General features: G+C 38.5%; 1 protein-coding gene across 1 annotated transcript in view; it reads right to left on the reverse strand.

The window, feature by feature from the left end:
• The window catches only part of RAD18 (RAD18 E3 ubiquitin protein ligase), a 112,882-nt gene that overhangs the window by 38,094 nt on the left and 52,445 nt on the right, over window positions 1-22,343 (reverse strand). Inside the window, exons 10-11 of the mRNA XM_040245996.1 lie at window positions 8,070-8,204; window positions 3,210-3,387 (exon numbers count right to left, since the gene is read on the reverse strand). Of these exons, the coding sequence (XP_040101930.1) occupies window positions 3,210-3,387; window positions 8,070-8,204 (313 nt within the window). The remainder of the gene's footprint in view (window positions 1-3,209; window positions 3,388-8,069; window positions 8,205-22,343) is intronic.

The raw sequence follows: 22,343 nt of genomic DNA on the forward strand, positions 1-22,343 counted from the left end.
CAGAACAGAAGTAGGGAAAAAAAAGATAAACTGTGGAATTTACTCCTATGACACAGCTTAAGAATTAGAATGAAGGAATTGGGGACTATGAAAGCATTTCTGAAATATTCAGTCCTAGAAGCTCAAGTTTTCCAGTATTACTGAAGAAAATTCAGTTGACATAAACCAATACAGAATTGTAAAGTAAAAATTAAAAATAAATTAATTAATTAAAAAAAAATAATAATTTTACATGAAAAAAAAAAATAAACCACAAAAAAAAAAAAAGAAAATTCAGTTGATTTGATCTTTATCAAACTAGAAATAATAACCATATATTTATCAAAGACTCTTATTACATTTATTATCTCATTTCACCTTCCCAAAAGATCTGAGATAGAAGGTATTTCTATATGCTTTTTATAGCTATGGAAACAGACTTCAAAGATGGACTCCAAAATCAGCCAGTAGACCCTGACTCGAAGCCGGTCCTTTCTGGCTGCACCACCAGTGCTTCCCTTGCTCACCTCCTCTTTAACAATCTCCAATGGACTCAGCGGCCCAGCGGCCTGCCCTGGTATCAAACCAAATACCACTTCACTCACAGTGTCCCTTAGCTTTAGTTTGTAGGTTATATATAAGGAACAGACTCAATCTTTCAAACTTAAAAATCTTAATCTGACAAAATAAAAGGGCAAATGAAAAGAAAGACTTATTCATAACTTGAGATAGGAGTAACAGACACTGACTGCTTTCTCAAGGTCACCCAGGCAATTCTTATATTCGGTCTCTAGAACTAAGGTTCCAAAGTTTGCAAGTAAGAGTCAGTAATTTTTTTCCTTACTAGAGCTGCAATTAGAAACAACCCAAATGTCCATCAACTAATAAAAGAAGAAATTAAATGCAAATCCATAGAATGGAATATTATGGAAATAAAAAGGAATATAGTACTGAAACATGATACAAAATGGATGAACCTTGCAGCCAATATGCTAAGTAAAAGAAGCCAAGTTACAGAAGACCACACATTATATGCTCCCATATATATGAGACGTCCAGACAAGGCGAGCCCACAAAGACAGAGTAGATCAGTGATTGCCAGGAGAGTTGGGAGAAAACAGAAAGTGATGGCTTAATGGGGACAAGGTTTCTTTTGGAGGGTGATGAAAATGCTCTAAAATTGTGGTGATGGCAGTGTAGTTCTGGAAACACTAAAAACCACAGACTGTCACTTAAATGAGTGAACTGTATGGTTTGTAAATTTTACCTCAATAAAGTTGGTAAAAATTTGCAGTTAGCAGGTAGTTTCACTGGTCATAGTGTATGGGTGAATGTGTAAACATATATAGATGCATTAAATTATAGAAGAATATAAGAGCTTACTTGAAAAAAATTTTTTAATGGTTTAATAACCCTCTCACAGTTCAGACAAAGATGAATAAATCTGTCTGAGACCAAGACTGCCAACAAACTCATCCTGTTTCCCACACTCTCACCAGTAGATAAAAATCCACCTGGCTGCCATATGCTCCCCTTTCACTCTCCTCCATTCGCCCCACTACAAATTTATAAAAATGTCCCATTTCATCCTGGCATTTCAGAACTTTCAGGGATCTCATGACTATGCTTAAAAACTCACTCTTCTTTTCCAGGACTCCGTTTCTCTTCCGTTTCTACCCTGTATTTTGGTAAGTTTTTGTGTTTAAAAACAACAATACCTACTGACCCAGAACTGTCCATCAGTGCCAGGTCTTGGAAAAACTCAGGCTACCATGTGTTCCGCCCTTACCCAACTCAGGATACAATGTTTCTGTATGCTCGGAGCAAAATGAGAAGATTCTCCATTCCTAATACTTGATTCTAAATAACCTGAAGCTGTTTCCCAAGAGCCCTAAGAAAATAGAGGATCTTTGGGTATATTCTTATGAAAATTTTCTTCTTAATTTGGTATTTTAGATGAGACAAAATCTACCTTTCTAGAGTACTGTTAACAATTTTTAAATGAACAAACAGCAAAGATCAAATAATTTCCAAGACACATTCACAGTGTAACATTGCTATTACCATTTCAGATTGGTAGGATTTATTCAAAAGGCAACAACACCTACCACTGTCAAAACGATGTGAAAGATATTAGAAACAAAAGTTTTCTATAGGAAGAGCTCTACCACAGCTTTAGGTGTATAACAAACACTGAGGAAAATGTACAAACCCAATAGAAACTGAAAAGTTTGATCAATTATGGCACAGAAACCCAAGAGAATGCTGCACCCACTTGAACACAAAATGGTAACAATACACAGCTTAACACTATGTCATCTTTCAAAATCACATCATCTTAAATTGTCTCTTAAAAAACCACTTGGAAAAATGACTCACCTTCAAATCTCTCATTAAAAAAGGTTTCCCATCCATTTTATTTGCTCAATTAAATTCTTCCCTTTTTGTCTTTCTTGTCATCTCTACTTTCTAGTATAGTTGTCTTTATCTCCTTTACCCATTCTCTTGATAAAAATTTTTACTGTCAATCATGCCTTCTTTTCTAACTTTAGGAAAAATATCTCTGTAAAGGCTATATTTACAGCAACATAGATGGACCTAGAGACTGGCATACTGGGTGAAGTAAATCAGACAAAGACAAATACCACATGACAAACTTATAACCTTAAAAAAGCGTAAAAATGAACTTATCTACAAGAGAAAGAGTTACAGATTTAGAAAATAAACATATGGTTACCAGAGGGTAAGGGAGGGGGGATAAATTAGGAAGATAGGGACTGACATATACATATTACAATATACAAAAGAGATAACTAATAAAGACCTACTGTATGGCACAGAGAATTTTACTCAATACTCTGTAATGGCCCATGTGGGAAAAGAATCTAAAAAAGAGTGGATATATGTATATGTGTAACCAATTCACTTTGCTGTACAGCAGAAACTAACACAACATTGTAAATCAACTATATTTCAATAAAAATTAAAAAAACTTTTTTTTAATTAAAAAAGAAAAGGCTACAGAGCAGAAAACAAAGTCCCCTGTGATTGCAATACACACCCTCCACATCCTGCCCTGCTCCCTTTGCGAACCTTACAAAGTGGCAGGAGATGCTGGGAGGAGAGGAGGAACGGTGTCAGGCCTCAGCATTTTCTGGTTAATTTTGCCTGTCTCTTAGCATGCACAGAAAACAGAAATCTAAAATATTCAACTACTGCAAGTTTCTTACCTTTTGAATGAATCTGATTCTGATGAAGAAAGGGTTTCCTCTTGAATATCAGTACAACTGGAAGAATCATCTTGTCTGTCACGCTCTAATTTCCCTGGGGAGTCCAGCTTTGATTGAGGGAAGTGGTTTGTTTTTACCGAGGGTGTAGCTGATACTTTCATTTTATTATCTTCCTGTCCTACAAAAGAAAAAGGAAAGAAAGGAAAAAAAGAAATATTTAAGAGTACCTTAAAATTTATAACCTCTGTATATTTATTATTTCCACTACATTTAATATTGCTATTTGTACTTGGTAAAATAGAAGTTTATGTAACACTGACACCAAAACTCTAGTTTTGGAGCCAGAGAATAAAGAATAAGCACTACACTTGTGCCATTTGCTTATACTGTCCACCCATGTATTTCCAGATTCATTAATTCAAAAATAAAATTTTCTTTGAAATCAAGAGTAGGGAGAAAGTTATAATTCTAATGAGGCTTTTATTTACAGTGAAAGTGAAAGTGAAGTTGCTCAGTAGTGTCCGACTCTTTGCGAGACTGTAGCCTACCAGGCTCCTCCATAGACTGTAGCCTACCAGGCTCCTCCATCCGTGGGATTCTCCAGGCAAGAATACTGGAGTGGGTTGCCATTTCCTTCTCCAGGAGATCTTCCCAACCCAGGGATCCAAGCCGGGTGTCCTGCATTGCAGGCAGACGCTTTACCATCTGAGCCACCAGGGAAGCTCAAGAATTCCTGCATATTTCATAGATCAGAGAATAGTGATAAATATAGAAAAAATTACAAAAAAGGATTAAAGATTCAATTAATAAGAGAACCACGATCTTTGTCACTGACTGCTGTATGGTAGTGAATCTTTCTGGTCATTTTCCTAAATCTGTTACACAGAATCTACTATTCATTGGAGAAAAGAAAAGCTGATCAGACATAAATAACCAAGTTATCTGATTGATCCAACACACATCACATTTCTACTCACCCCTTGTCATATTCTTATTTTCTGAAGTCTCTTATTGCAGATCAAGGCCCAGGACAGCTGAGGGGATACAGACAGTGTTTGCCAGAATGTGAGCTGCAGGTGTGACCAAAGGTCTGCAAATATGAGGGCAGAAAGTCATCTCCGTGCAGGAGTCGTAAGTGTGCAGACCCTCCCTCGCCATGCATGGCAGGGCTGTGCTGGGACCTCAGCTGTGCTGGCTTTAAGGTCAGGGACTGAGTGAGCACCTGACCCCCTTGACATGTGCCATGAGGACAGAATCTCCTCTCGCGTGTTTGCTCACAGGGAAGCAGAGCTTTTACACACCACTCATGCACTTGTGGAGACAAGTGACCTTTCACAAAGGACACCAACAAGAACTGTCAAAGTTTTGTTAATAAGGAGAAAAATTACGGAAAAGGAGTGAGACATATTCTTCAAACAAACAAACCTTCCCAACTTCATATGATCAAGATTTTTCCAAAAATAAGTATAACTTTTTGTTACATTGGAGAATAGCATACATCACACAAGAGTATAATTTCTAAAACTAAGCTCCTGATGTTGTCTGGCTTTCACTAAGCCTGCTCATTACCAATACAAGCCATATCCTCTAAAGTTTATCTGGGAAAATGATGGAAATGAGCAGCTAACTAAGACAGGATTTCTAGGATCTTCTCTTGCAAACAGACACCTATAACCAGGTTAAAAGGACACAATGACCCACTGAACCCAGGTGACTCTATCACTCAACTTTCTGAGCGAATACAATCAAGTTGGTAATCCAGGGAGAAGGAATTTAACATAAGAGTATCTTTTATTTTTACACCTAATTTATATTCTTCTCTTACTTCTTTCACGTAAAGAAAATTTTAATTAACGTCTGTATTTTTGGCTGTGCTGGGTCTTTGTTGCTGTGCAGGCTTTTCTCAGGCTGTAGCGCAACAGGCTTCTCTCTGCAGCGGGTTCTCTTGCTGCAGAGCACAGGCTCTAGAGCATGCAGGTTTCAGCACCTGTGGCTCCTGGGCTCTAGAGCACAGGCTCAACAGTTGTGGCACACGGTCTTCACTGCGCCTCGGCACATGGGATCTTCCTGGACCAGGAAGGGAATCCACATCTCCCGCACTGGCAGGCGGATTCTTTACCACTGAGCCACCAGGGAAGCCCCTTCCACTCTTACGTAAGCTTCTATAGGATAAATTTCCTCTTGCGGACAAGTATCATTCAACAAGCATGGGCAGTGAAAGTCAGTTATCCTTCTTATCAGTCCATGGATCTCAGGAGAGAACTCCAAATAAAGCTGAACACATGAGCCCCAACATTAAACTTCTCCAAAGACACGCATCAAAAACAGATGAAGGTTTTACTTAAGAAGACATATACCTCATGCACTTATGCTGGCACTCTGATGAGCCAGTTATTGTAAAGAGCAAATGTTACACTGGCTGTATGACACTGTACAAAGCCCAACCTTTCAGCCTGTTCCATTCTCTCTCTCTCTCACACTCCCCACTCCTCCCAGACACACGCATTCCACACAGAGCAATCTATCGGCAGTGCTCATCTCTGAACACTGTAGAGAGAGTAAAAGTCATGCATACATACACAAAGAACACATAACTCCTGAGTGTAAGCAGTCAGTCATCTTCAAAAGACAGTCAACCAATAAACAAAAACATTCTCTTTATCTGAGATATTAAGCTGGATTTTCTCAGGGATTAAACTGCTTTCTGACAACATATTTTAATAACAGCATGAACTAAGTTGCTGACAAAGACCACAAAAAATATACCTAAAAAACCTTGTACTCAGTCAGCAACCTTTTACACAACACCAGGAGAACAGAGGACAAAAATAAAGAATGCAATAGCACCAAAAGGATAAACTACTTTGATGTCAACTAACCAAAGCAATCCAGCAATACAATGCAATCCAAATGGATTATTTTTTTGACGGAAATAGAAAAATCCACCTCAACATTCACATGGAATCTTAAAGGAATCAAATGGCCAAAACAACCCTGAAAAGGATGAATAAAGCTGGAGAACTCATATCCTCTGACTGAAATTTATTACAAAGTTATGGCAATTAAAATAGCATAGCACTGGTATAAGAACAGATATACAGACCAATTAAACAGAACACACAGTACAGAAATATGCCCTCACATATACAGTCAACTGATTTTCAAAAAGGATGCCAAAAGCATTCAATGGGGAAAGTATAGTCTTTAGACAAACGGTATTCAGAAAACTGGATTATCGACATGTGAAAAGGATGAAGCTGGACCCTTACTTATACCATATACAAAAATTAACTTAAACTGGACCACAGACCTAAATAAGAGCTAAAACTATGAAACTCTTAGGAGAAAACATAAAGGAAAACTTCATGACACTGATTTTGCAACAACTCCATGAATATAACAACAAAAGCATAGGCAACAAGAGAAAAAACTGATAAACTGAACTTCATCAAAACAAAGCACTTTTGCCTCAAAAGAGACTATCATGGAAATAAAAAGACAACAGAGAAAAAGTTTATATAATGAATTAATATTCAGAATATTTAAAGAATTCCTAAAACTCAACAACAACAAAAAAACAAGCTAATTAAAAAATGAGCAAAGGGCTTAAACAGACACTTCTCCGAAGAAGAAAAACAAATGGCAAATAACAATATTAAAAAATCTCAATCTCATTAGTCATTAGAAAAATATAAATCAAAACCACAATGAGATACAAATTCATATCTACCAATATGGTTTCAGTAAGAAAAGTGAAAAATAACAAGTGATGAGCGTACAGAGAAACTGGACTCCTCAAGCACTGCTGATGGGAATGTAAAATGGTGCAGCCACTACAGAAACTAGTTTGGTGGTTTCTAAAAAGGGAAACAAAGAATTATTTTAAGAACCAGAAATGCCACTGCTAGGTATTTACCCAAGAGAATGGAAAGCAGAGGCTTGAACAGATACATGAATACCAATGCACACAGCACCATCATTCACAATAGCCACAAGGTGGGAAAAAACCATTACAAATGAATGGATAAATAAAATATGGTCTATAGAGGCAATGGGATATTATTCGGCCATAAGAAGTAATAGATTTCAATATATGTTATAAACCTGAAGACATTATGCTTAATGAAATAAGCTGATACAGAAGAAAAAATAATACATGATTTCACTTTTATGAGGTACCCAGAAGAAGTAGATTCACAGACACAGAAAGTAGACCAAGGATTATACTAAGGGCCAGTGGGGAAAGTGAAAGAGTTATTATTTCACAGGTTAGTTTTAAGTGTAATAGTGGTGATGGTGACACAGCATTGTGAATGTATTTACAGCTACTGACGTAGGCTACCTACTCCAGTATTCTGGTCTGGAGAATCAGAATGCAAATCCATGGGCTTGCAAAGAGTTGGACACAACTGAGCGACTTTCACTTCATTTAAAGTCCTGGCAATATAAATATAATATTAATTTCAAATTTTTACATGGGCTAAAATTAAGGAATGTACGATGTATTAGCTTTAGATATTTTAGCAAAACAGTCCATCCAAAGTAAATACCAGTGAACTATAGTAGAAATAATTTATTCTCTTTGTAGGATATTTGAGGATGGGCAGCAATAAATCCTATACCTCAAGCTTAAACAACTAAGAAACTTCTGATTCATCATGAAAGGAAGAGGGATTTTTAGAAACTATCTTCAGGACACCTCCCCACTCATTTATTTCTGGAGTAATAAATCTGGTTTACATCTAACAACTGCTACATGTCTAAATATACTAATAAGTCCAAAGTAAAGTCTTTTGATTTTATTTTATATTAAAAATAGTAAAATTCAATATACTTCTGTTTTTAATTAAAGTCTCTTACCCACACATACAGAGGATAGTTTTTCTGTAGATTCATCTCCTTTTGTTGCTTTTCTTTTGGACGTTCCAACAGTCTTTTTGTATCCTTTTTTGGCTTGATCCACCAGAAGATGAAATTCATCCTGATGTTTTTTACCTGAAATTCAAAAGAGGTCAGCAAATCAGGACTATAAAAACTACACGTATATCTGCAATCGACAAAGTGAACATCAAGAATAATCAAGAAGAACATAAATGTGCTCAAGAACAGCACCCTTTGAACTCATTTACAATGAATTTAAAAGGCCTGTGGTAGGGCGAGGGTGGGGGGGATGCTGTGGCAACCTTCTTTTATATTAGTATCTTCTCCTTTTCTCAGATACAGACTTGAAACATAACATTCCTAGTTTATATCTGTAGGTTTCTTCCCACATCCCATACTCTTTTAAAAAAGCTTTTTGTTAGAGCATGAAAGAGGCTGTTTTCTTAAATATTTCCAAAAGACACCAATCTAACTTCTAAGATATAACAGTACTAGGAGGAAGAATATTAACTGAGTTTAAAAGTAGAAGTTTCTAGGGAAGATGGATAAAAACAAAGAATACCCACTTTAATTCCCCCTTTTCCTTCACATTTCTTGCCTGTTTTCTAACAGAACCCCTTTGATAATCTAAGACCCCCACCACCATCAATCTATCTTGGTATATTATAATTAATCAATCTTAATTTACTAATACTTCAAACACCTCTGAAGATAATTTAAGCCTGACCTCCAGGTCACCACTATTAATGTACATTAATTTACTCAATAAAGAGTAGCCACTCATTGTCAGAGCATGGATTTGAGGACATCTATTTTTGATTCTGAACCAAGGTTCAAACAGCTGAGGTTGCACTTAAACACTGCTGCTAAGTCACTTTAGTTGTGTCAGGCTCCGTGCCACCCGGTAGACAGCAGCTCACCAGGCTCCCCCGTCCCTGGGATTCTCCAGGCAAGAATATTGGAGTGGGTTGCCATTTCCTTCTCCAATGCATGCATGCATGCCAAGTCGCTTCAGTCGTGTCCGACTCTGTGCAATCCCATGGACAGCAGCCCACCAGGCTCCTCTGTCCAGAGGATTCTCCAGGCAAGAATGCTGGAGTGGGTTGCTATTTCCTTCTCCACTTAAACACTGTAGCAACCTTAAACACTTATGTCATGGTCTAAAATGTTGTTGTAAATGCTATACAATTTTAGAGTCATACTGCAAATAGTTAAAAGTTTTTAAATTGTTTTCATCCAATAACCACCATTTTCTCTATAGTGAAATATCATGAATAACTGGATTTAGGGGAAAATTTGTGCTTCAGTTGAAAAACGATGCATTTTCTAAACCCACCCTTCCATATTTCCAGTCATCCCCTATGAGCTATGTTCAGCTCTGTAAATTGTAAATAACTAATGGCAATGGAAAATAATTTTTGCATACAAGTAGAATCCTGTCTGGTGAAGGTTTGACTGACTTCCCTCCCCTACTGTGGAAGAAGCTAGTTTTGCCTCTATTTGCACATTCATTTCAGTATTCCCTGATCTATACATGTGACTGTTCCTTGGACATTAGGGAGAGACTGTTCCTAATTCCAACATATTTATGTGTATGGTATGTGTATGCAAACTCCCAGTGAAACTAAGGTGTTGGGCTGTAAAGTGTCTGGTAGGTTTTAAATAAGAGACTGGCTAAAATTTCAGGAACATATAAGTTGCCCATAAAGATTATTAGGAAAACTGAGCTTTTCAGAAACAGGTGAGATCTTATGATTAGGCAAGGGTAATAGCACTATGGGGTCTACATAATCTAATCAGCTCTGTTAACAAGTCTCCTCCAGGGTTAACTTACGGATTATGGATTTAAGAATTACTCAAGAAACTTCCTAATGTAAGCTCGTAACAGTTAAGAAGGCTTAATGACTTTGTCTTCTGAAGGAATAAAATCCCAGGTTTAAAAAGGAGATTTTCTTTTTAAATCTAGTTACCCCTCCAGCTGGACTAGAAACAAAAGTAGATGGCAAGCACTACTCCAGCTCTGGCTTAAGAAGTCCAACAACTCCTGCTCAAAAAGTGACCAATGCCAAGAGATTATGACTGATAAAATCGTTCCTACTCATTTCTCCACCTCATTTTAGGAGTATTGCCATTTGGCAAGGAAAACTTCAGAGTTTAAATTAAATGCCCTGAATTTACCTCTTGAAAGTTTCAAGTGGATCAGATAGTGGCAGGAGCAGATGAATAAGCTCCCATGCAACCAAGTCATATTCTTCAAGATTTTTAGTCCTTGAATCATACCTTTCTGCCTTGCCAAGTGGAAATATAATATTCTTCAATGCCAAGTCAAGTTCTTCATGCCCTGACCACTTTCACTGCTCTTTTTAGAGCATATTTTACACCCAGAGTATCTCTGAGTCTGCCCATGAACCCAGGGGTGTACCAAAACCAGGATCCAAGAGTGACAGACTCAAGCCTGTACAGTGACACCAATGAGATACATACTCATCTACTTCATATCACAGAAAGAGTTTGAAGTCTGGGTCTCCCAAAATAAAATCTCATGTCTTTTTTTCACCAACTAGCTATGACATTCATGCAATGAAACATGGATGAAGAACAGATTAATAGTAAAAGCTAACACTCACTTTGGGATTATTCATTCAACTGTGAACTGACTAGCCTCACTTTAAATTTATGATCATAAGTCTCAAACGAGCACTCAGCACTAACATACAACTTTTCTACCTTTCTCCAGTAAACATTTACAATTCTCGAAAATGACAACTTCACACTTCCGCCAAAACTGCAATGCTTGCTTCTCAGTTGGGCTCACATCACTCTGAAAATACAGGTAAGTTCTAACAGGAACTCTGACATCTTACAACTACTACTACTTCATCTGTGCACACGTGATCTCTCTTCCCTTGCAGTGAGCATGCAAAGGCTGTCCTTGCTGCGTTTAAGGACCAAGCTCTAATTTATGCTCTGGATTCCATTAAGGCCTTCTCAAGGATGCAATTATCCTTTCCTGTATCACCAACTTCTCCTCTCTTTTGAATCTTTCCCACTGCATACAAGTAAGCTTGGGATGGGATTGTGCTTTTGAAAGTGAGAGTGTGGGTTGTGAATACAACTTAGTAGGTCCAGATCAGCATCTTTTTCTTAATAAAACAAAAAGGATAGGATAAAAAGTGCCAGAGTGCATTAAAATGGAAAGAGGAAACAACCAAGATGTCCTTCAGTAGGTTAACAGATAATCAATCAAACTGTGATATATCCAGAAAGTGGAGTGTCAGCCAGTTCTGAAAAGAAATGAGCTATCAAGGCATGAAAAGACAGAAGAGCCTTACACGAACAGTACTAAGTGACACAAGAGGCTTCCCAGGCAGCACCAGTGGTAAAGAATCTGCCGGTCAATGCAGGAGATGTAAGAGACGTGGGTTCTATCCCTGGGTCCGAAAGGTCCCCTGGAGGAGGGCACAGCAACTCACTCCAGTGTTCTTGCCTGGAGAACCCCATGGTTAGAGGAGACTGGCAGGCAACAGTCCATGGGGTTGCAAGAGTTGGACATGACTGAAAAGACTGAGCAGACACACACATAAGTCAAAGAAGACAATCTGAAAAGACTACATACTATATGATTCCAGCTATACATAGGATATTCACAAAAAGGCAAAACTATGGAGACAGTGAAAAGATCAAGGCCTGGGGATGAGGATGGAGAAGGGAGACGAACAGATGGAGCACACAGGACTTCTGGGGCAGTGAAAACACTCTGTATGATATTGTATTGGTAGATACACGTCACAAATTTGTCTAAACCCATAGGATGTACAACACCAAGTGAGAGCCTGGAAGTAAGCTACAGACTGCGTGTGATTATGAGTGGCAATGTAGGCTCAACAACTGTAACAAATGGACTACTCTAGTGTGGGAATGTTGGGATTTGCAGAGGTTATACATGTGTGGAGGCAGGGAACATGCAGGAATTCTGTAATTTGTCCCCGCTTTTAAAAATAAGTAAGATTAGTTATGGTTTGGATAAGCATAACCAACTGGCTTTGGAAGTCAATTATCTCACTACTTTTATTTTTTCGAAGTCACTAAGAGAAAATATGATGGAAAACAATTTTTTCTAATGTTGGAGACAGTCAAGCTCAAGGAGGGTGCATAGGAACATCATTTGAAAATATCTAAATACAACCTTTTAAAACATGGAAAGATTAAAAACTATTTTGCAAATTTTATTTCAGTAATATGTGTGCATACAGTTAACAGTAATATAAGATAAATTTTTCACTGTGAGTTGCAGTAAAAACAGATCAGATAAACCATTGGGTTAAGTATCTTCCAACTTTAAAGTGAAAGTGAAAGTCGCTCAGCCATGTCCGACTCTTTGAGACCCCATGGACTCTAAAATCCATGGAATTCTCCAGGCCAGAACACTGGAGTGGGTAGCCTATCCCTTCTCCAGGGCATTTTCCCAACCCAGAGATCGAACCAGGGTCTCCTGCATTGCAGGAGGATTCTTTACCAACTGAACTATCAACAAACAAAACCGTCCCTGGACCCAGCACCCACCTCCAGCTTTGACTTCATTTCTCACTCTTACTGACACAGTGAAACTTGCCCTAAGAGTTGTCTACCTTCACAGCTCCACTTCCTCACCTCAAATTTGGTCTCAATCAATTCTAAGCACTTCTAATGTCTCCTCTCCTATGAAACCACTCTTGCCACACTGTATTGTGAAACATGAGTCATGAAATCAATTACCTGTCTCAGAACCTGGATACTTTTCATATATTTTAACTAAAACAACACATGACAACAGTTTAAACGCAGAAGTTAATGTGAGTGAGAGTCAAGATGTCTCTAGTAAGCAAGACATTAAAGAGATTGGCAAAAACAGAAAGGAGTCATTCTTCTCACTAAATTTTTAAGATCAGACTTACTGAAAAATAATTTGCACAAAAAATGTTTTAAGTGGACAATCTGATGCATTTTAAAAGAATGTATAGTTGTGTTATCTACCAACACAACCATGAAACAGAAGATTTAAATTATCCACAGACTTCCTTTGTAGTCAGTCTCTGCCTTTTTCCACCTGTAGCCCTAGGCAGTACCAATCTGCTTTCTGTTACCATACTTTTGTCCTTTCTAGAAGGGTACATAAGTGGAATTATACAGGGTGCTACCTTTTCAGTTGGGCTTTTGTTAGTATAATGTTTCTGAGATTCATCCTGTTGTTTCAAATGTCAGGGGTTAATTCTTTTTTGAATGTATTGCAATGTGTTTATGGATACTGAGATTGTTTTCAGTTTAAGATAGTATGAATAATGAATAACCTGCTGTAACATTTATCTGTAACACTCATCAAACTGTTTATTTATAACTAATGAACTTTATTTATCCGGTCCCATCACTTCATGGGAAATAGATGGGGACACAGTGGAAACAGTGTCAGACTTTATTTTTTTGGGCTCCAGAATCACTGCAGATGGTGACTGCAGCCATGAAATTAAAAGACGCTTACTCCTTGGAAGGAAAGTTATGACCAACCTAGATAGCATATTCAAAAGCAGAGACATTACTTTGCCGACTAAGGTCCATCTAGTCAAGGCTATGGTTTTTCCCGTGGTCATGTATGGATGTGAGAGTTGGACTGTGAAGAAGGCTGAGCGCCGAAGAATTGATGCTTTTGAACTGTGGTGTTGGAGAAGACTCTTGAGAGTCCCTTGGACTGCAGAGAGATCCAACCAGTCCATTCTGAAGGAGATCAACTCTGGGATTTCTTTGGAAGGAATGATGCTAAAGCTGAAACTCCAGTACTTTGGCCACCTCAAGAGAAGAGGTGACTTATTGGAAAAAACTCTGATGCTGGGAGGGACTGGGGGCAGGAAGAGAAGGGGACGACAGAGGATGAGATGGCTGGATGGCATCACCGACTCGATGGACGTGAGTCTGAGTGAACTCCGGGAGATGGTGATGAACAGGGAGGCCTGGTGGGCTGTGATTCATGGGGCTGCAAGGAGTCAGACACGACTGAGTGACTGAACTGAACTGAACTGAACTGAACATCTTGACAAATCTGATTCTAAAAATCTGGATGTGGATATATGCTTTCACTTCTCTTGGGTAAACAGCTAGGAGTAAGTAGGTGCACGTGTCAATTTATAACAAACTACTAAACTGTTTACTTAAACGACTATATCTTTCTGCATTCTCACCAGAAATGTAGAAGAGTTTCATGTGCTCTACATCCTGGTCAACACTTGGTATTGTTTTTTTCTTTTGTGTCATTAAAATAAGTGTGTAATATTATTTTACTGTTATTTTAATTTCTATTTTTCCAAAGATTTGTGACTAATGACTAACAAGACAAACGATATATTTTTATGTAGTTATTTGGCATATGAGTATTTTCTTTTCTTGAGGAATCTGTTGAAATATTTGCCCTTTTAAAAAATACTGGGGATTGCCTGGCAGTCCAGTGGTTAGCACTCTGCTCTCACTTGCCCTTTTAAAAAATACTGGGGCCATCCATATGTCTTCTTTGGAGAAATGTCTATTTAGTTCTTTGGGCCATTTTTTGATTGGGTCATTTATTTTTCTGGAATTGAGCTGCATAAGTTGCTTGTATATTTTTGAGATTAGTTATTGGTCAGTTGCTTCATTTGCTATAATTTAGAAAGATGGTAATGATAACCCTGTATATGAGACAGGAAAAGAGACACAGATGTATAGAACAGACTTTTGGACTCTGTGGGAGAGGGAGAAGGTGGGATGATTTTGGAGAATGGCACTGAAACATGTATACTATCATGTAAGAAACGAATCGCCAGTCTAGGTTCGATGCAGGATACAGGGTGCATGGGGCTGGTGCACTGGGATGACCCAGAGAGATGATATAGGGAGGGTGGTGGGAGGGAGGTTCAGGATTGGGAACTCATGTATACCTGTGGCGGATTCATGTCAATGTATGGCAAAACCAACACAGTATTGTAAAGTAAAAAATAATAATAATAAAAAAGAGCGCACACACACACACACACACACACACACACAAATAAGTAAATTTAAAAAATAAATAAATTTAAATTTTAAAAAAAAGGTAATAATAAATAAAAAATACTGGGGACTGCCTGGCAGTCCAGTGGTTAGGGCTCTGCTCTCACTGCTGAAGGCTTAGGTTTGATCCCTGGTTGGTAAACTAAGATACCAAAAGCTGTACTGCTGCTGCTAAGTCGCTTCAGTCGTGTCCGACTCTGTGTGACCCCATAGACGGCAGCCCACCAGGCTCCCCTGTCCCTGGGATTCTCCAGGCAAGAACACAGGAGTGGGTTGCCATTTCCTTCTCCAATGCAGGAAAGTGAAAAGTGAAAGTGAAGTTGCTCATTTGTATCCGACTCTTAGCGACCCCATGGACTGCACCCCACCAGGCTCCTCTGTCCATGGGATTTTCCAGGCTGTACAGTATGGCCAAATAAAAAAATAAAAAATACCACCTAGGACATATTATTGAATTGTAAGAGTTCTTAATACAATATAGATTCTAGCACTTTGTCAAATACAAATTTTACAATATTTCCTCATAATGTATTACTTGCTTTTTCATTTTCATATCTGTCTTCTGAAGAGTAAAAGTTTTTATTTTAATAAGATAGAATGTATCACTTTTTTCCTTTTCTGATTCATACTATTTGTAAAAGGTGATCATGTTTATTGTGAATAAAAAGTCTTATTTCTTCCTTTTAATCTGAGTATTCTTTCTATTTCTTGCCTTATCACACTGGCAAGAATCCACAGTACAGTGCTGAATCCACAGAACAACGGTAAGAATAGACATCTCTACCTTGTTTCCAGTCAGAAAAGGAGCATTCACTATTTCACCATTAAATATGACATTAGTTGTAAGTTTTTCAGATCTCCTAAACTGAATTGACCCTTTCAAATTTTGGACTCTTCAGAGTCCCCTGGACTGCAAGGAGAGCAAACCAGTCAATCCTAAAGAAAATCAACCCTGAGTATTCATTGGAAGAACTGATGGTGAAGCTTAAGTTCCAATACTTTGGCCACCTGATGCGAAGAGCAGAGTCACTACGAAAGATCCTGATGCTGGGAAAGATTGAAGGGGCGGCAGAGGATGAGATGATTAGATAGCATCACTGACTCAGAGGAAATGAAATTTGTGCAAACTCCAGGAGTTAACGCACAGAGGAGCCTGGCTGGCTACAGTCCAGGGAGTCGCAGAGTCTGACACGACTTAGTGACTGAACAACACATACAGGATTAATGAAATTCTTGTTTAGTAAGAGTTCTTTTAATTATTGAGTGTTCAATTTTGCAAATGCTTATCTACATCTACTTAAAAAATTATACAGTGTTTTTCTTCTTCAGTCTATTAATGCACTGAATTATGTTGATTAACTTTCTAACATTAAACCAGTCTTGCATTCTTAGAATAAGTGAAGTCACTCAGTTGTGTCCAATTCTTTGCAACCCCATGGACTATAGCCTAACAGGCTCCTCCATTCATGGGATTTTCCAGGCCAGAATACAGGAGTGGGTTGCCATTTCCTTCTCCATCTTAGGATAAATCCCTTGGTTTTATAACTTGGTTATAATGCATTATCCTTTTATGTAATGTTGGAATTGATTTACCAAAATACTGTTAAGAATTTTTGCATCTATGTTCATGAAGAATACTGGTCAGAACTTTAAGGTAGGAAGTATTTCTTCCTTTTTAATTTTTTAGAAGAATTTTTTTAGAATTAGTATTATTTCCTTCCTTATGTATTTCACAAAATTCATCACTGAAGCCATTTGGATCTGGAATTTTCTTCCTGGGGATGCAAATTCAATTTAGTTCCCAGATGAAGGAATATTCATGCTTATCTACTTTTCCTTGACCAAGGTTTAGTAATTTGGGTCATTCACAAAATTTGTCCATTTCATGTATGTTCCCAAATGCATTGCCAATTACTTGTAATACTTATTAATTACAATAAGATACTTAGTATCCTCCCTCTTTTATTCCTGATACCCACAATTTGTGTTTTCTCTCTTTTAGTCCTAATCAGGATTGCTAGAGGTTTCTCAATTTTGTTGATCTTTTCAAACACCAGCTTGCTTGAGGTTTCATAGATTTTCTGTTATTTTCCTGTCTTCAATTCCATTGATTTCTGCTCTTATCTTCACTATTACTTTCTTCCTGCTTGCTTTGGATGGAATTTACCCTTTTTTCTAGTTTCTTAAGATGAAAGTATTTATGATGAATTTAAAACCTTTCTCTAATTTTCTAGTATCAGCATTTAATGCTACACATTTCCTCCTAGGCACTGCTTCAGTTGCAACCCACAGTGATATGATGCATTTTCATTCAGTTCAATTTATTCCCTAATCTGTTTCTATTTCATCCAGTACATTTTTCAATTCAAGTATGTTTGTCATCTAAGGAATTTCATTTGGTCTTTTTTATAGGGTCCACTTCTCAACTCAGCAGGATCCTCCTTGATTCTTCCTTTTTGACATAAAGAGCGTATTTGTAAATGCTGTTTTAACATTCTTATCTACTAGTTTTACCAGTTCTGTCATTCCTGTGTGTTAGTTGCTCAGTCATGTCCGACTCTTTATGACCCCAAGGATTGCAGCCCACCAGGCGCCTCTGTCCATGGAATTCTCCAGGCCAGAATACTGGAGGGGGTTGCTATTCCCTTCTCCAGGGACTCTTCCTGACCCAGGGATCGAACCCAGGTCTCCTGCATTGCAGGCAGATTCTTTACGGTCTGAGCCACCAGGGAAGCTCTGGTTCTATTAATTGATTTTTCTCTTTTCTAGGATCTTTTTTTTTTTTTTGCTTCTTTGAATGCCTGGTAATTTCAATAGGATACTGTTAATTTTATATTGTTGGTGGCAAAATTTTATTCTATCCTCAAACTGTATTGTAGTTTATTCTGCTGCTGCTGCTAAGTTGCTTCAGTTGTGTCCGACTCTTTGTGACTCCATAGACGGCAGCCCACCAGGCTCCTCCATCCCTGGGATTCTCCATGCAAGAACACTGGAGTGGGTTGCCATTGCCTTCTCCAATGCATGAAAGTAAAAAGTGAAAGTGAAGTCACTCAGTCGTGTCCGACTCTTTGTGACCCCGTGGACTACAGCCCACCAGGCCCCTCTGTCCATGGGATTTTCCAGGCAAGAGTACTGGAGTGGGGTGCCATTGCTTTCTCCAGTAGTTTATTCTGAAGCACATCAAACTAGTTGGAGTCAACAAAATCATTTCATGCTTTGCTTTCAAATTTTATCAGGGCAAATTATCAAGAGAAGAGAATAAGAACACAGCCAAAGAAAGACTGGGTAAAACTATCTCCAAAAGATGCAACTGGTAAAGGACTTATTCAAAATATATAAAGAACTTTCAAAACTCAGTAAGAAAATGAACAACACAATTAAAAAACAGGCAGAAGATCTGAGCAAAAAAGATTTACCAAAGAAGATATGTAGATGGCAAGTAAGCATAGGAAAAGATGCTCAGCATCATGTCGTTAGAGAACTGCACATGAAAACAATGAGATACCACTATACACCTAACAGAATGGCAAAAATCCAAACACTAACACCACCATGTGCACTGGGAATGCAGAACGGCACAGACACTTCCAAAGATAACTTGACAGGTTCTTAAAAAACTAAAGGTACCTTATGACCCAGCAATCACATTCCTTAGTATTTACCCGAATGAACTGAAAACTTATGTCCACACAAAAACCTGCACAGGAACATTTAATTATAGCTTTTCTCATAATTGCCAAAAGAGGCAACCAAGATATTCTTCATTAAGGGAACTGTTCATTGAACTTTGGTACATCCAGAAAATAGATTATTCAGCTCCCAAAAAACAATGAGCTATAAAGCCATGAAAAAACTTAGAGGAAGCTTAAATGCATTACTAAAGAATATATACTGTATGAATCCAACTGTATGACATTCGGGAAAAGACAAAACTATGAAGACAGGAATAAGATAAGTGGTTGCCAGGGTTAGGGATAAGGATGTGGCACACATAGGATTTTTAGGGCAACGAAACTATTCCTGTGTACACAACAGTAGAGATGCAGCACTGGATGTCTGTCAGAACCCACAGAATATATAATACCAAGAATGAACTCTGGATAAACTGTGGATTCTGAGTGGTAACAAGGTGTCAGTGTAGGCTCATCAGTTAAACGAATGTCAGTTAAACGAATGTCCCACTCTGGCGTGGGGTGTCGAAAGCAGGAGAGCCTGTGCCTGTGTCAGATCAGGAGAAACATAGGAACTGTCAACTTGGAGTTTCCACTCAACTTTGCTGTGAACCTAAAACTGGGTTAAAAACCAGTCTGTGAAAAAATCTTTTTATTAAGGAAAATTAAAGCACAAGTAGCCTAGAGCAGGGATCGGCAAATAATAGTCCAAGGGTCAAATGCAACCCATGGCTAATTTTTGTATGGTCCTCAAGCTAAGACTGGTATTCATATTTTAGAAAGGATTATGAAAAAACAAGAACATTTGACAGAGACCATGTGTAGCCTGCAAAGCCTAAACTATGTATTATCCGGCCTTAAGGTAGTTAAGCTTTACTAATAAAGCAGTAATATCTTTCTGAGGCTTCTGCCTAATGCCTTACATACTAAGAAGTTTTTTCAACTGTGCCTGGTGGCTGTTGAAATTCAAGCTGTTTCCCGTCCTGTGTGAACTCCAGGAATTGTTCTGGAACTAACCTTTCCAAGTTTTTCTCTGGTCTTGGGCAGTTTCCTCTCATTCAAGGCTAGAAGGCTAGGTAGCCAAAGACTTGCCCGGATCTTTCTATAGATCTTTAGAGCTCTGTTCTCTCTGTGGATCCCTCCCTTCTGAGACTCTGTCCTGTCACCCTGGTCTCCACAACTTTGATTTCTGTTGTACCTATTCAGTGATACAAGATTATTTTGGGCTCCCCCCACCTGGGGCCATAAAACTGCCTGCCAGCTGCTGGAACTGTAAGGCTCATCATCATTTTATTTGTTTTCTTTCTCTCAGGGATAACAGTCATGTGCTACCTTTTTTCCAATATCTGAAAATCCATTGGTTTATATATTTCATCTGGTTTTCTAGCTTCTAAGGGGGGAAAGTAAGTATAGTCTATTATTCCATCTGGGCTAGGAGTAGAAATCTCCATTTACTTTGATTTTTGTGTATTGGGAAAGTTTTTTTTTTTTTCTTACCAAAATATGATATGATTTTTTTTAAAAAATTTTATTTGACTATAATTGCTTTACAATGTGTTAGGTTCTGCTGTACAGAAAAGTGAATCAGCTACTGTTGCTAAGTTGCTAAGTTGTGTCTGACTCTTTGTGACCCCATGAACCGCAGCATGCCAGGCTTCTCTATCCATCACTGTCCCCCTGAGTTAGCCCAAACTCAAGTCCATTCAGTCAGTGATGCCATCCAACCATCTCATCCTCTGTCGTCCCCTTCTCCTCCTGCCCTCAATCTTTCCCAGCATCAGGGTCTTTTCCAGTGAGTCAGCTCCTTGTACCAGTATTGGAGCTTCAGCTTCAGCATCAGTCCTTACAATGAATATTCAGGGTTGATTTCCTTTAGGATTGCCTGGTTTGATCTCCTTGTAATCCAGGGAACTCTCAAGAGTCTTCTCCAACACCATAGTTCGAAACTGTCAATTCTTTGGCGCCCAGCTTTCTTCATGGTCCAGCTCTCACATCTGTACAAGACTACTGGAGAAACCATGGTCTTTACTATAAGGACTTTTGTGTGCAAAGTGATGGTTCTGCTTTTTAATATGCTGTCAGCGTTTGTTACCATGAGAAACGCTGGGCTGGATGAAGCACAAGCTGGAATCAAGATTGCCAGGAGAAGTATCAATAACCTCAGATATGTAGATGACAGCACCCTTATGGCAGAAAGTGAAGAAGAACTAAAGAGCCTCTTGATGAAAGTGAAAGAGGAGAGTGAAAAAGTTGGCTTAAAGCTCAACATTCAGAAAACTAAGATCATGGCACCCAGTCCCATCACTTCATGGCAAACAGATGTGTAAATGGTGGCTGACTTTATTTTTGGGGGCTCCAAAATCACTGCAGATGGTGACTGCAGCCATGAAATGAAAAGATGTTTGCTCCTTAGAAGGAAAGTTATGACCAACCTAGACAGCGTATTAAAAAGCAGAGCCATTCCTTTGCTGACAAAGGTCCATCTAGTCAAAGCTATGATTTTTCCAGGAGTCATGTAGGGATGTGAGAGTTGGACTATAAAGAAAGCTGAGCACTGAAGAACTGATGCTTTTGACCTATGGTGTTGGAGAAGACTCAAGAGTCCCTTGGACTGCAAGGAAATGCAACCAATCCATCCTAAAGGAAATCGGTCCTGAATATTCATTGGAAGGACTGATGCTGAAGCTAAAACTCCAATACTTTGGCCACCTGATGTGAAGAACTGACTCATTTGAAAAGGCCCTGATGCTGGGAAAGATTGAAGGCAGGAGTAGAAGGGAACAACAGAGAATGAGAGGGTTGGATAGCATCACCGACTCAATACACATGAGTTTGAGTAAACTCTGGGAGTTGGCAATGGATAGGGAAGCCTGGCATGCTACAGTCCATGGGGTCGCAAAGTCGTACACAACTAAGCGATTGAAATGAACTGAACTAATGTTTGTTATAGCTTTTCTCCAAGGAGCAAGTATCTTAATTTTATGGCTGTAATCAACTGTCTGCATTGATTCTGGAGCCCAAAAAAATGAAATCTGACACTGTTTCCACATTTTCCCCATCTATTTGCCATGAAGTCATAGAACCAGATGCCATGATCTTAGTTTTCTGAATGTTGAGTTTTAAGCCAACTTTTTCACTCTCAAGCTCTTTCCCTTTCACTAAGAGGCTCTTCAGTTCTTCTTCACTTTCTGCCATTAGAGTGGTATCATCTGCATATCTGAGGTTGTTGATATTTCTCCTGGCAATCTTGATTCTAGCTTGTGCTTCATCCAGCCTGGCATTTCACATGTACTCTGCATGTAAGTTAAATAAACAAGGTGACAGTATACAGCCTGGATGTACTCCTTTCCCAGTTTTGAATCAGTCCATTGTTCCATGTTTAGTTCTAACTGTTGCTTCTTGACCTGTATACAGGTTTCTCAGGAGGCAGGTAAGGTGGTCTGGTATTCCCATCTCTTTAAGAACTTTCCAGTTTGTTGTGATCCACACAGTCAATCCACACATTGTCAATGTGTCAATCCATACACTGAAT

The sequence above is a fragment of the Oryx dammah genome, unplaced genomic scaffold (assembly GCF_014754425.2).
Source record: "Oryx dammah isolate SB20612 unplaced genomic scaffold, SCBI_Odam_1.1 HiC_scaffold_9, whole genome shotgun sequence".
In the NCBI taxonomy this organism is placed as follows: Eukaryota; Metazoa; Chordata; class Mammalia; order Artiodactyla; family Bovidae; genus Oryx; species Oryx dammah.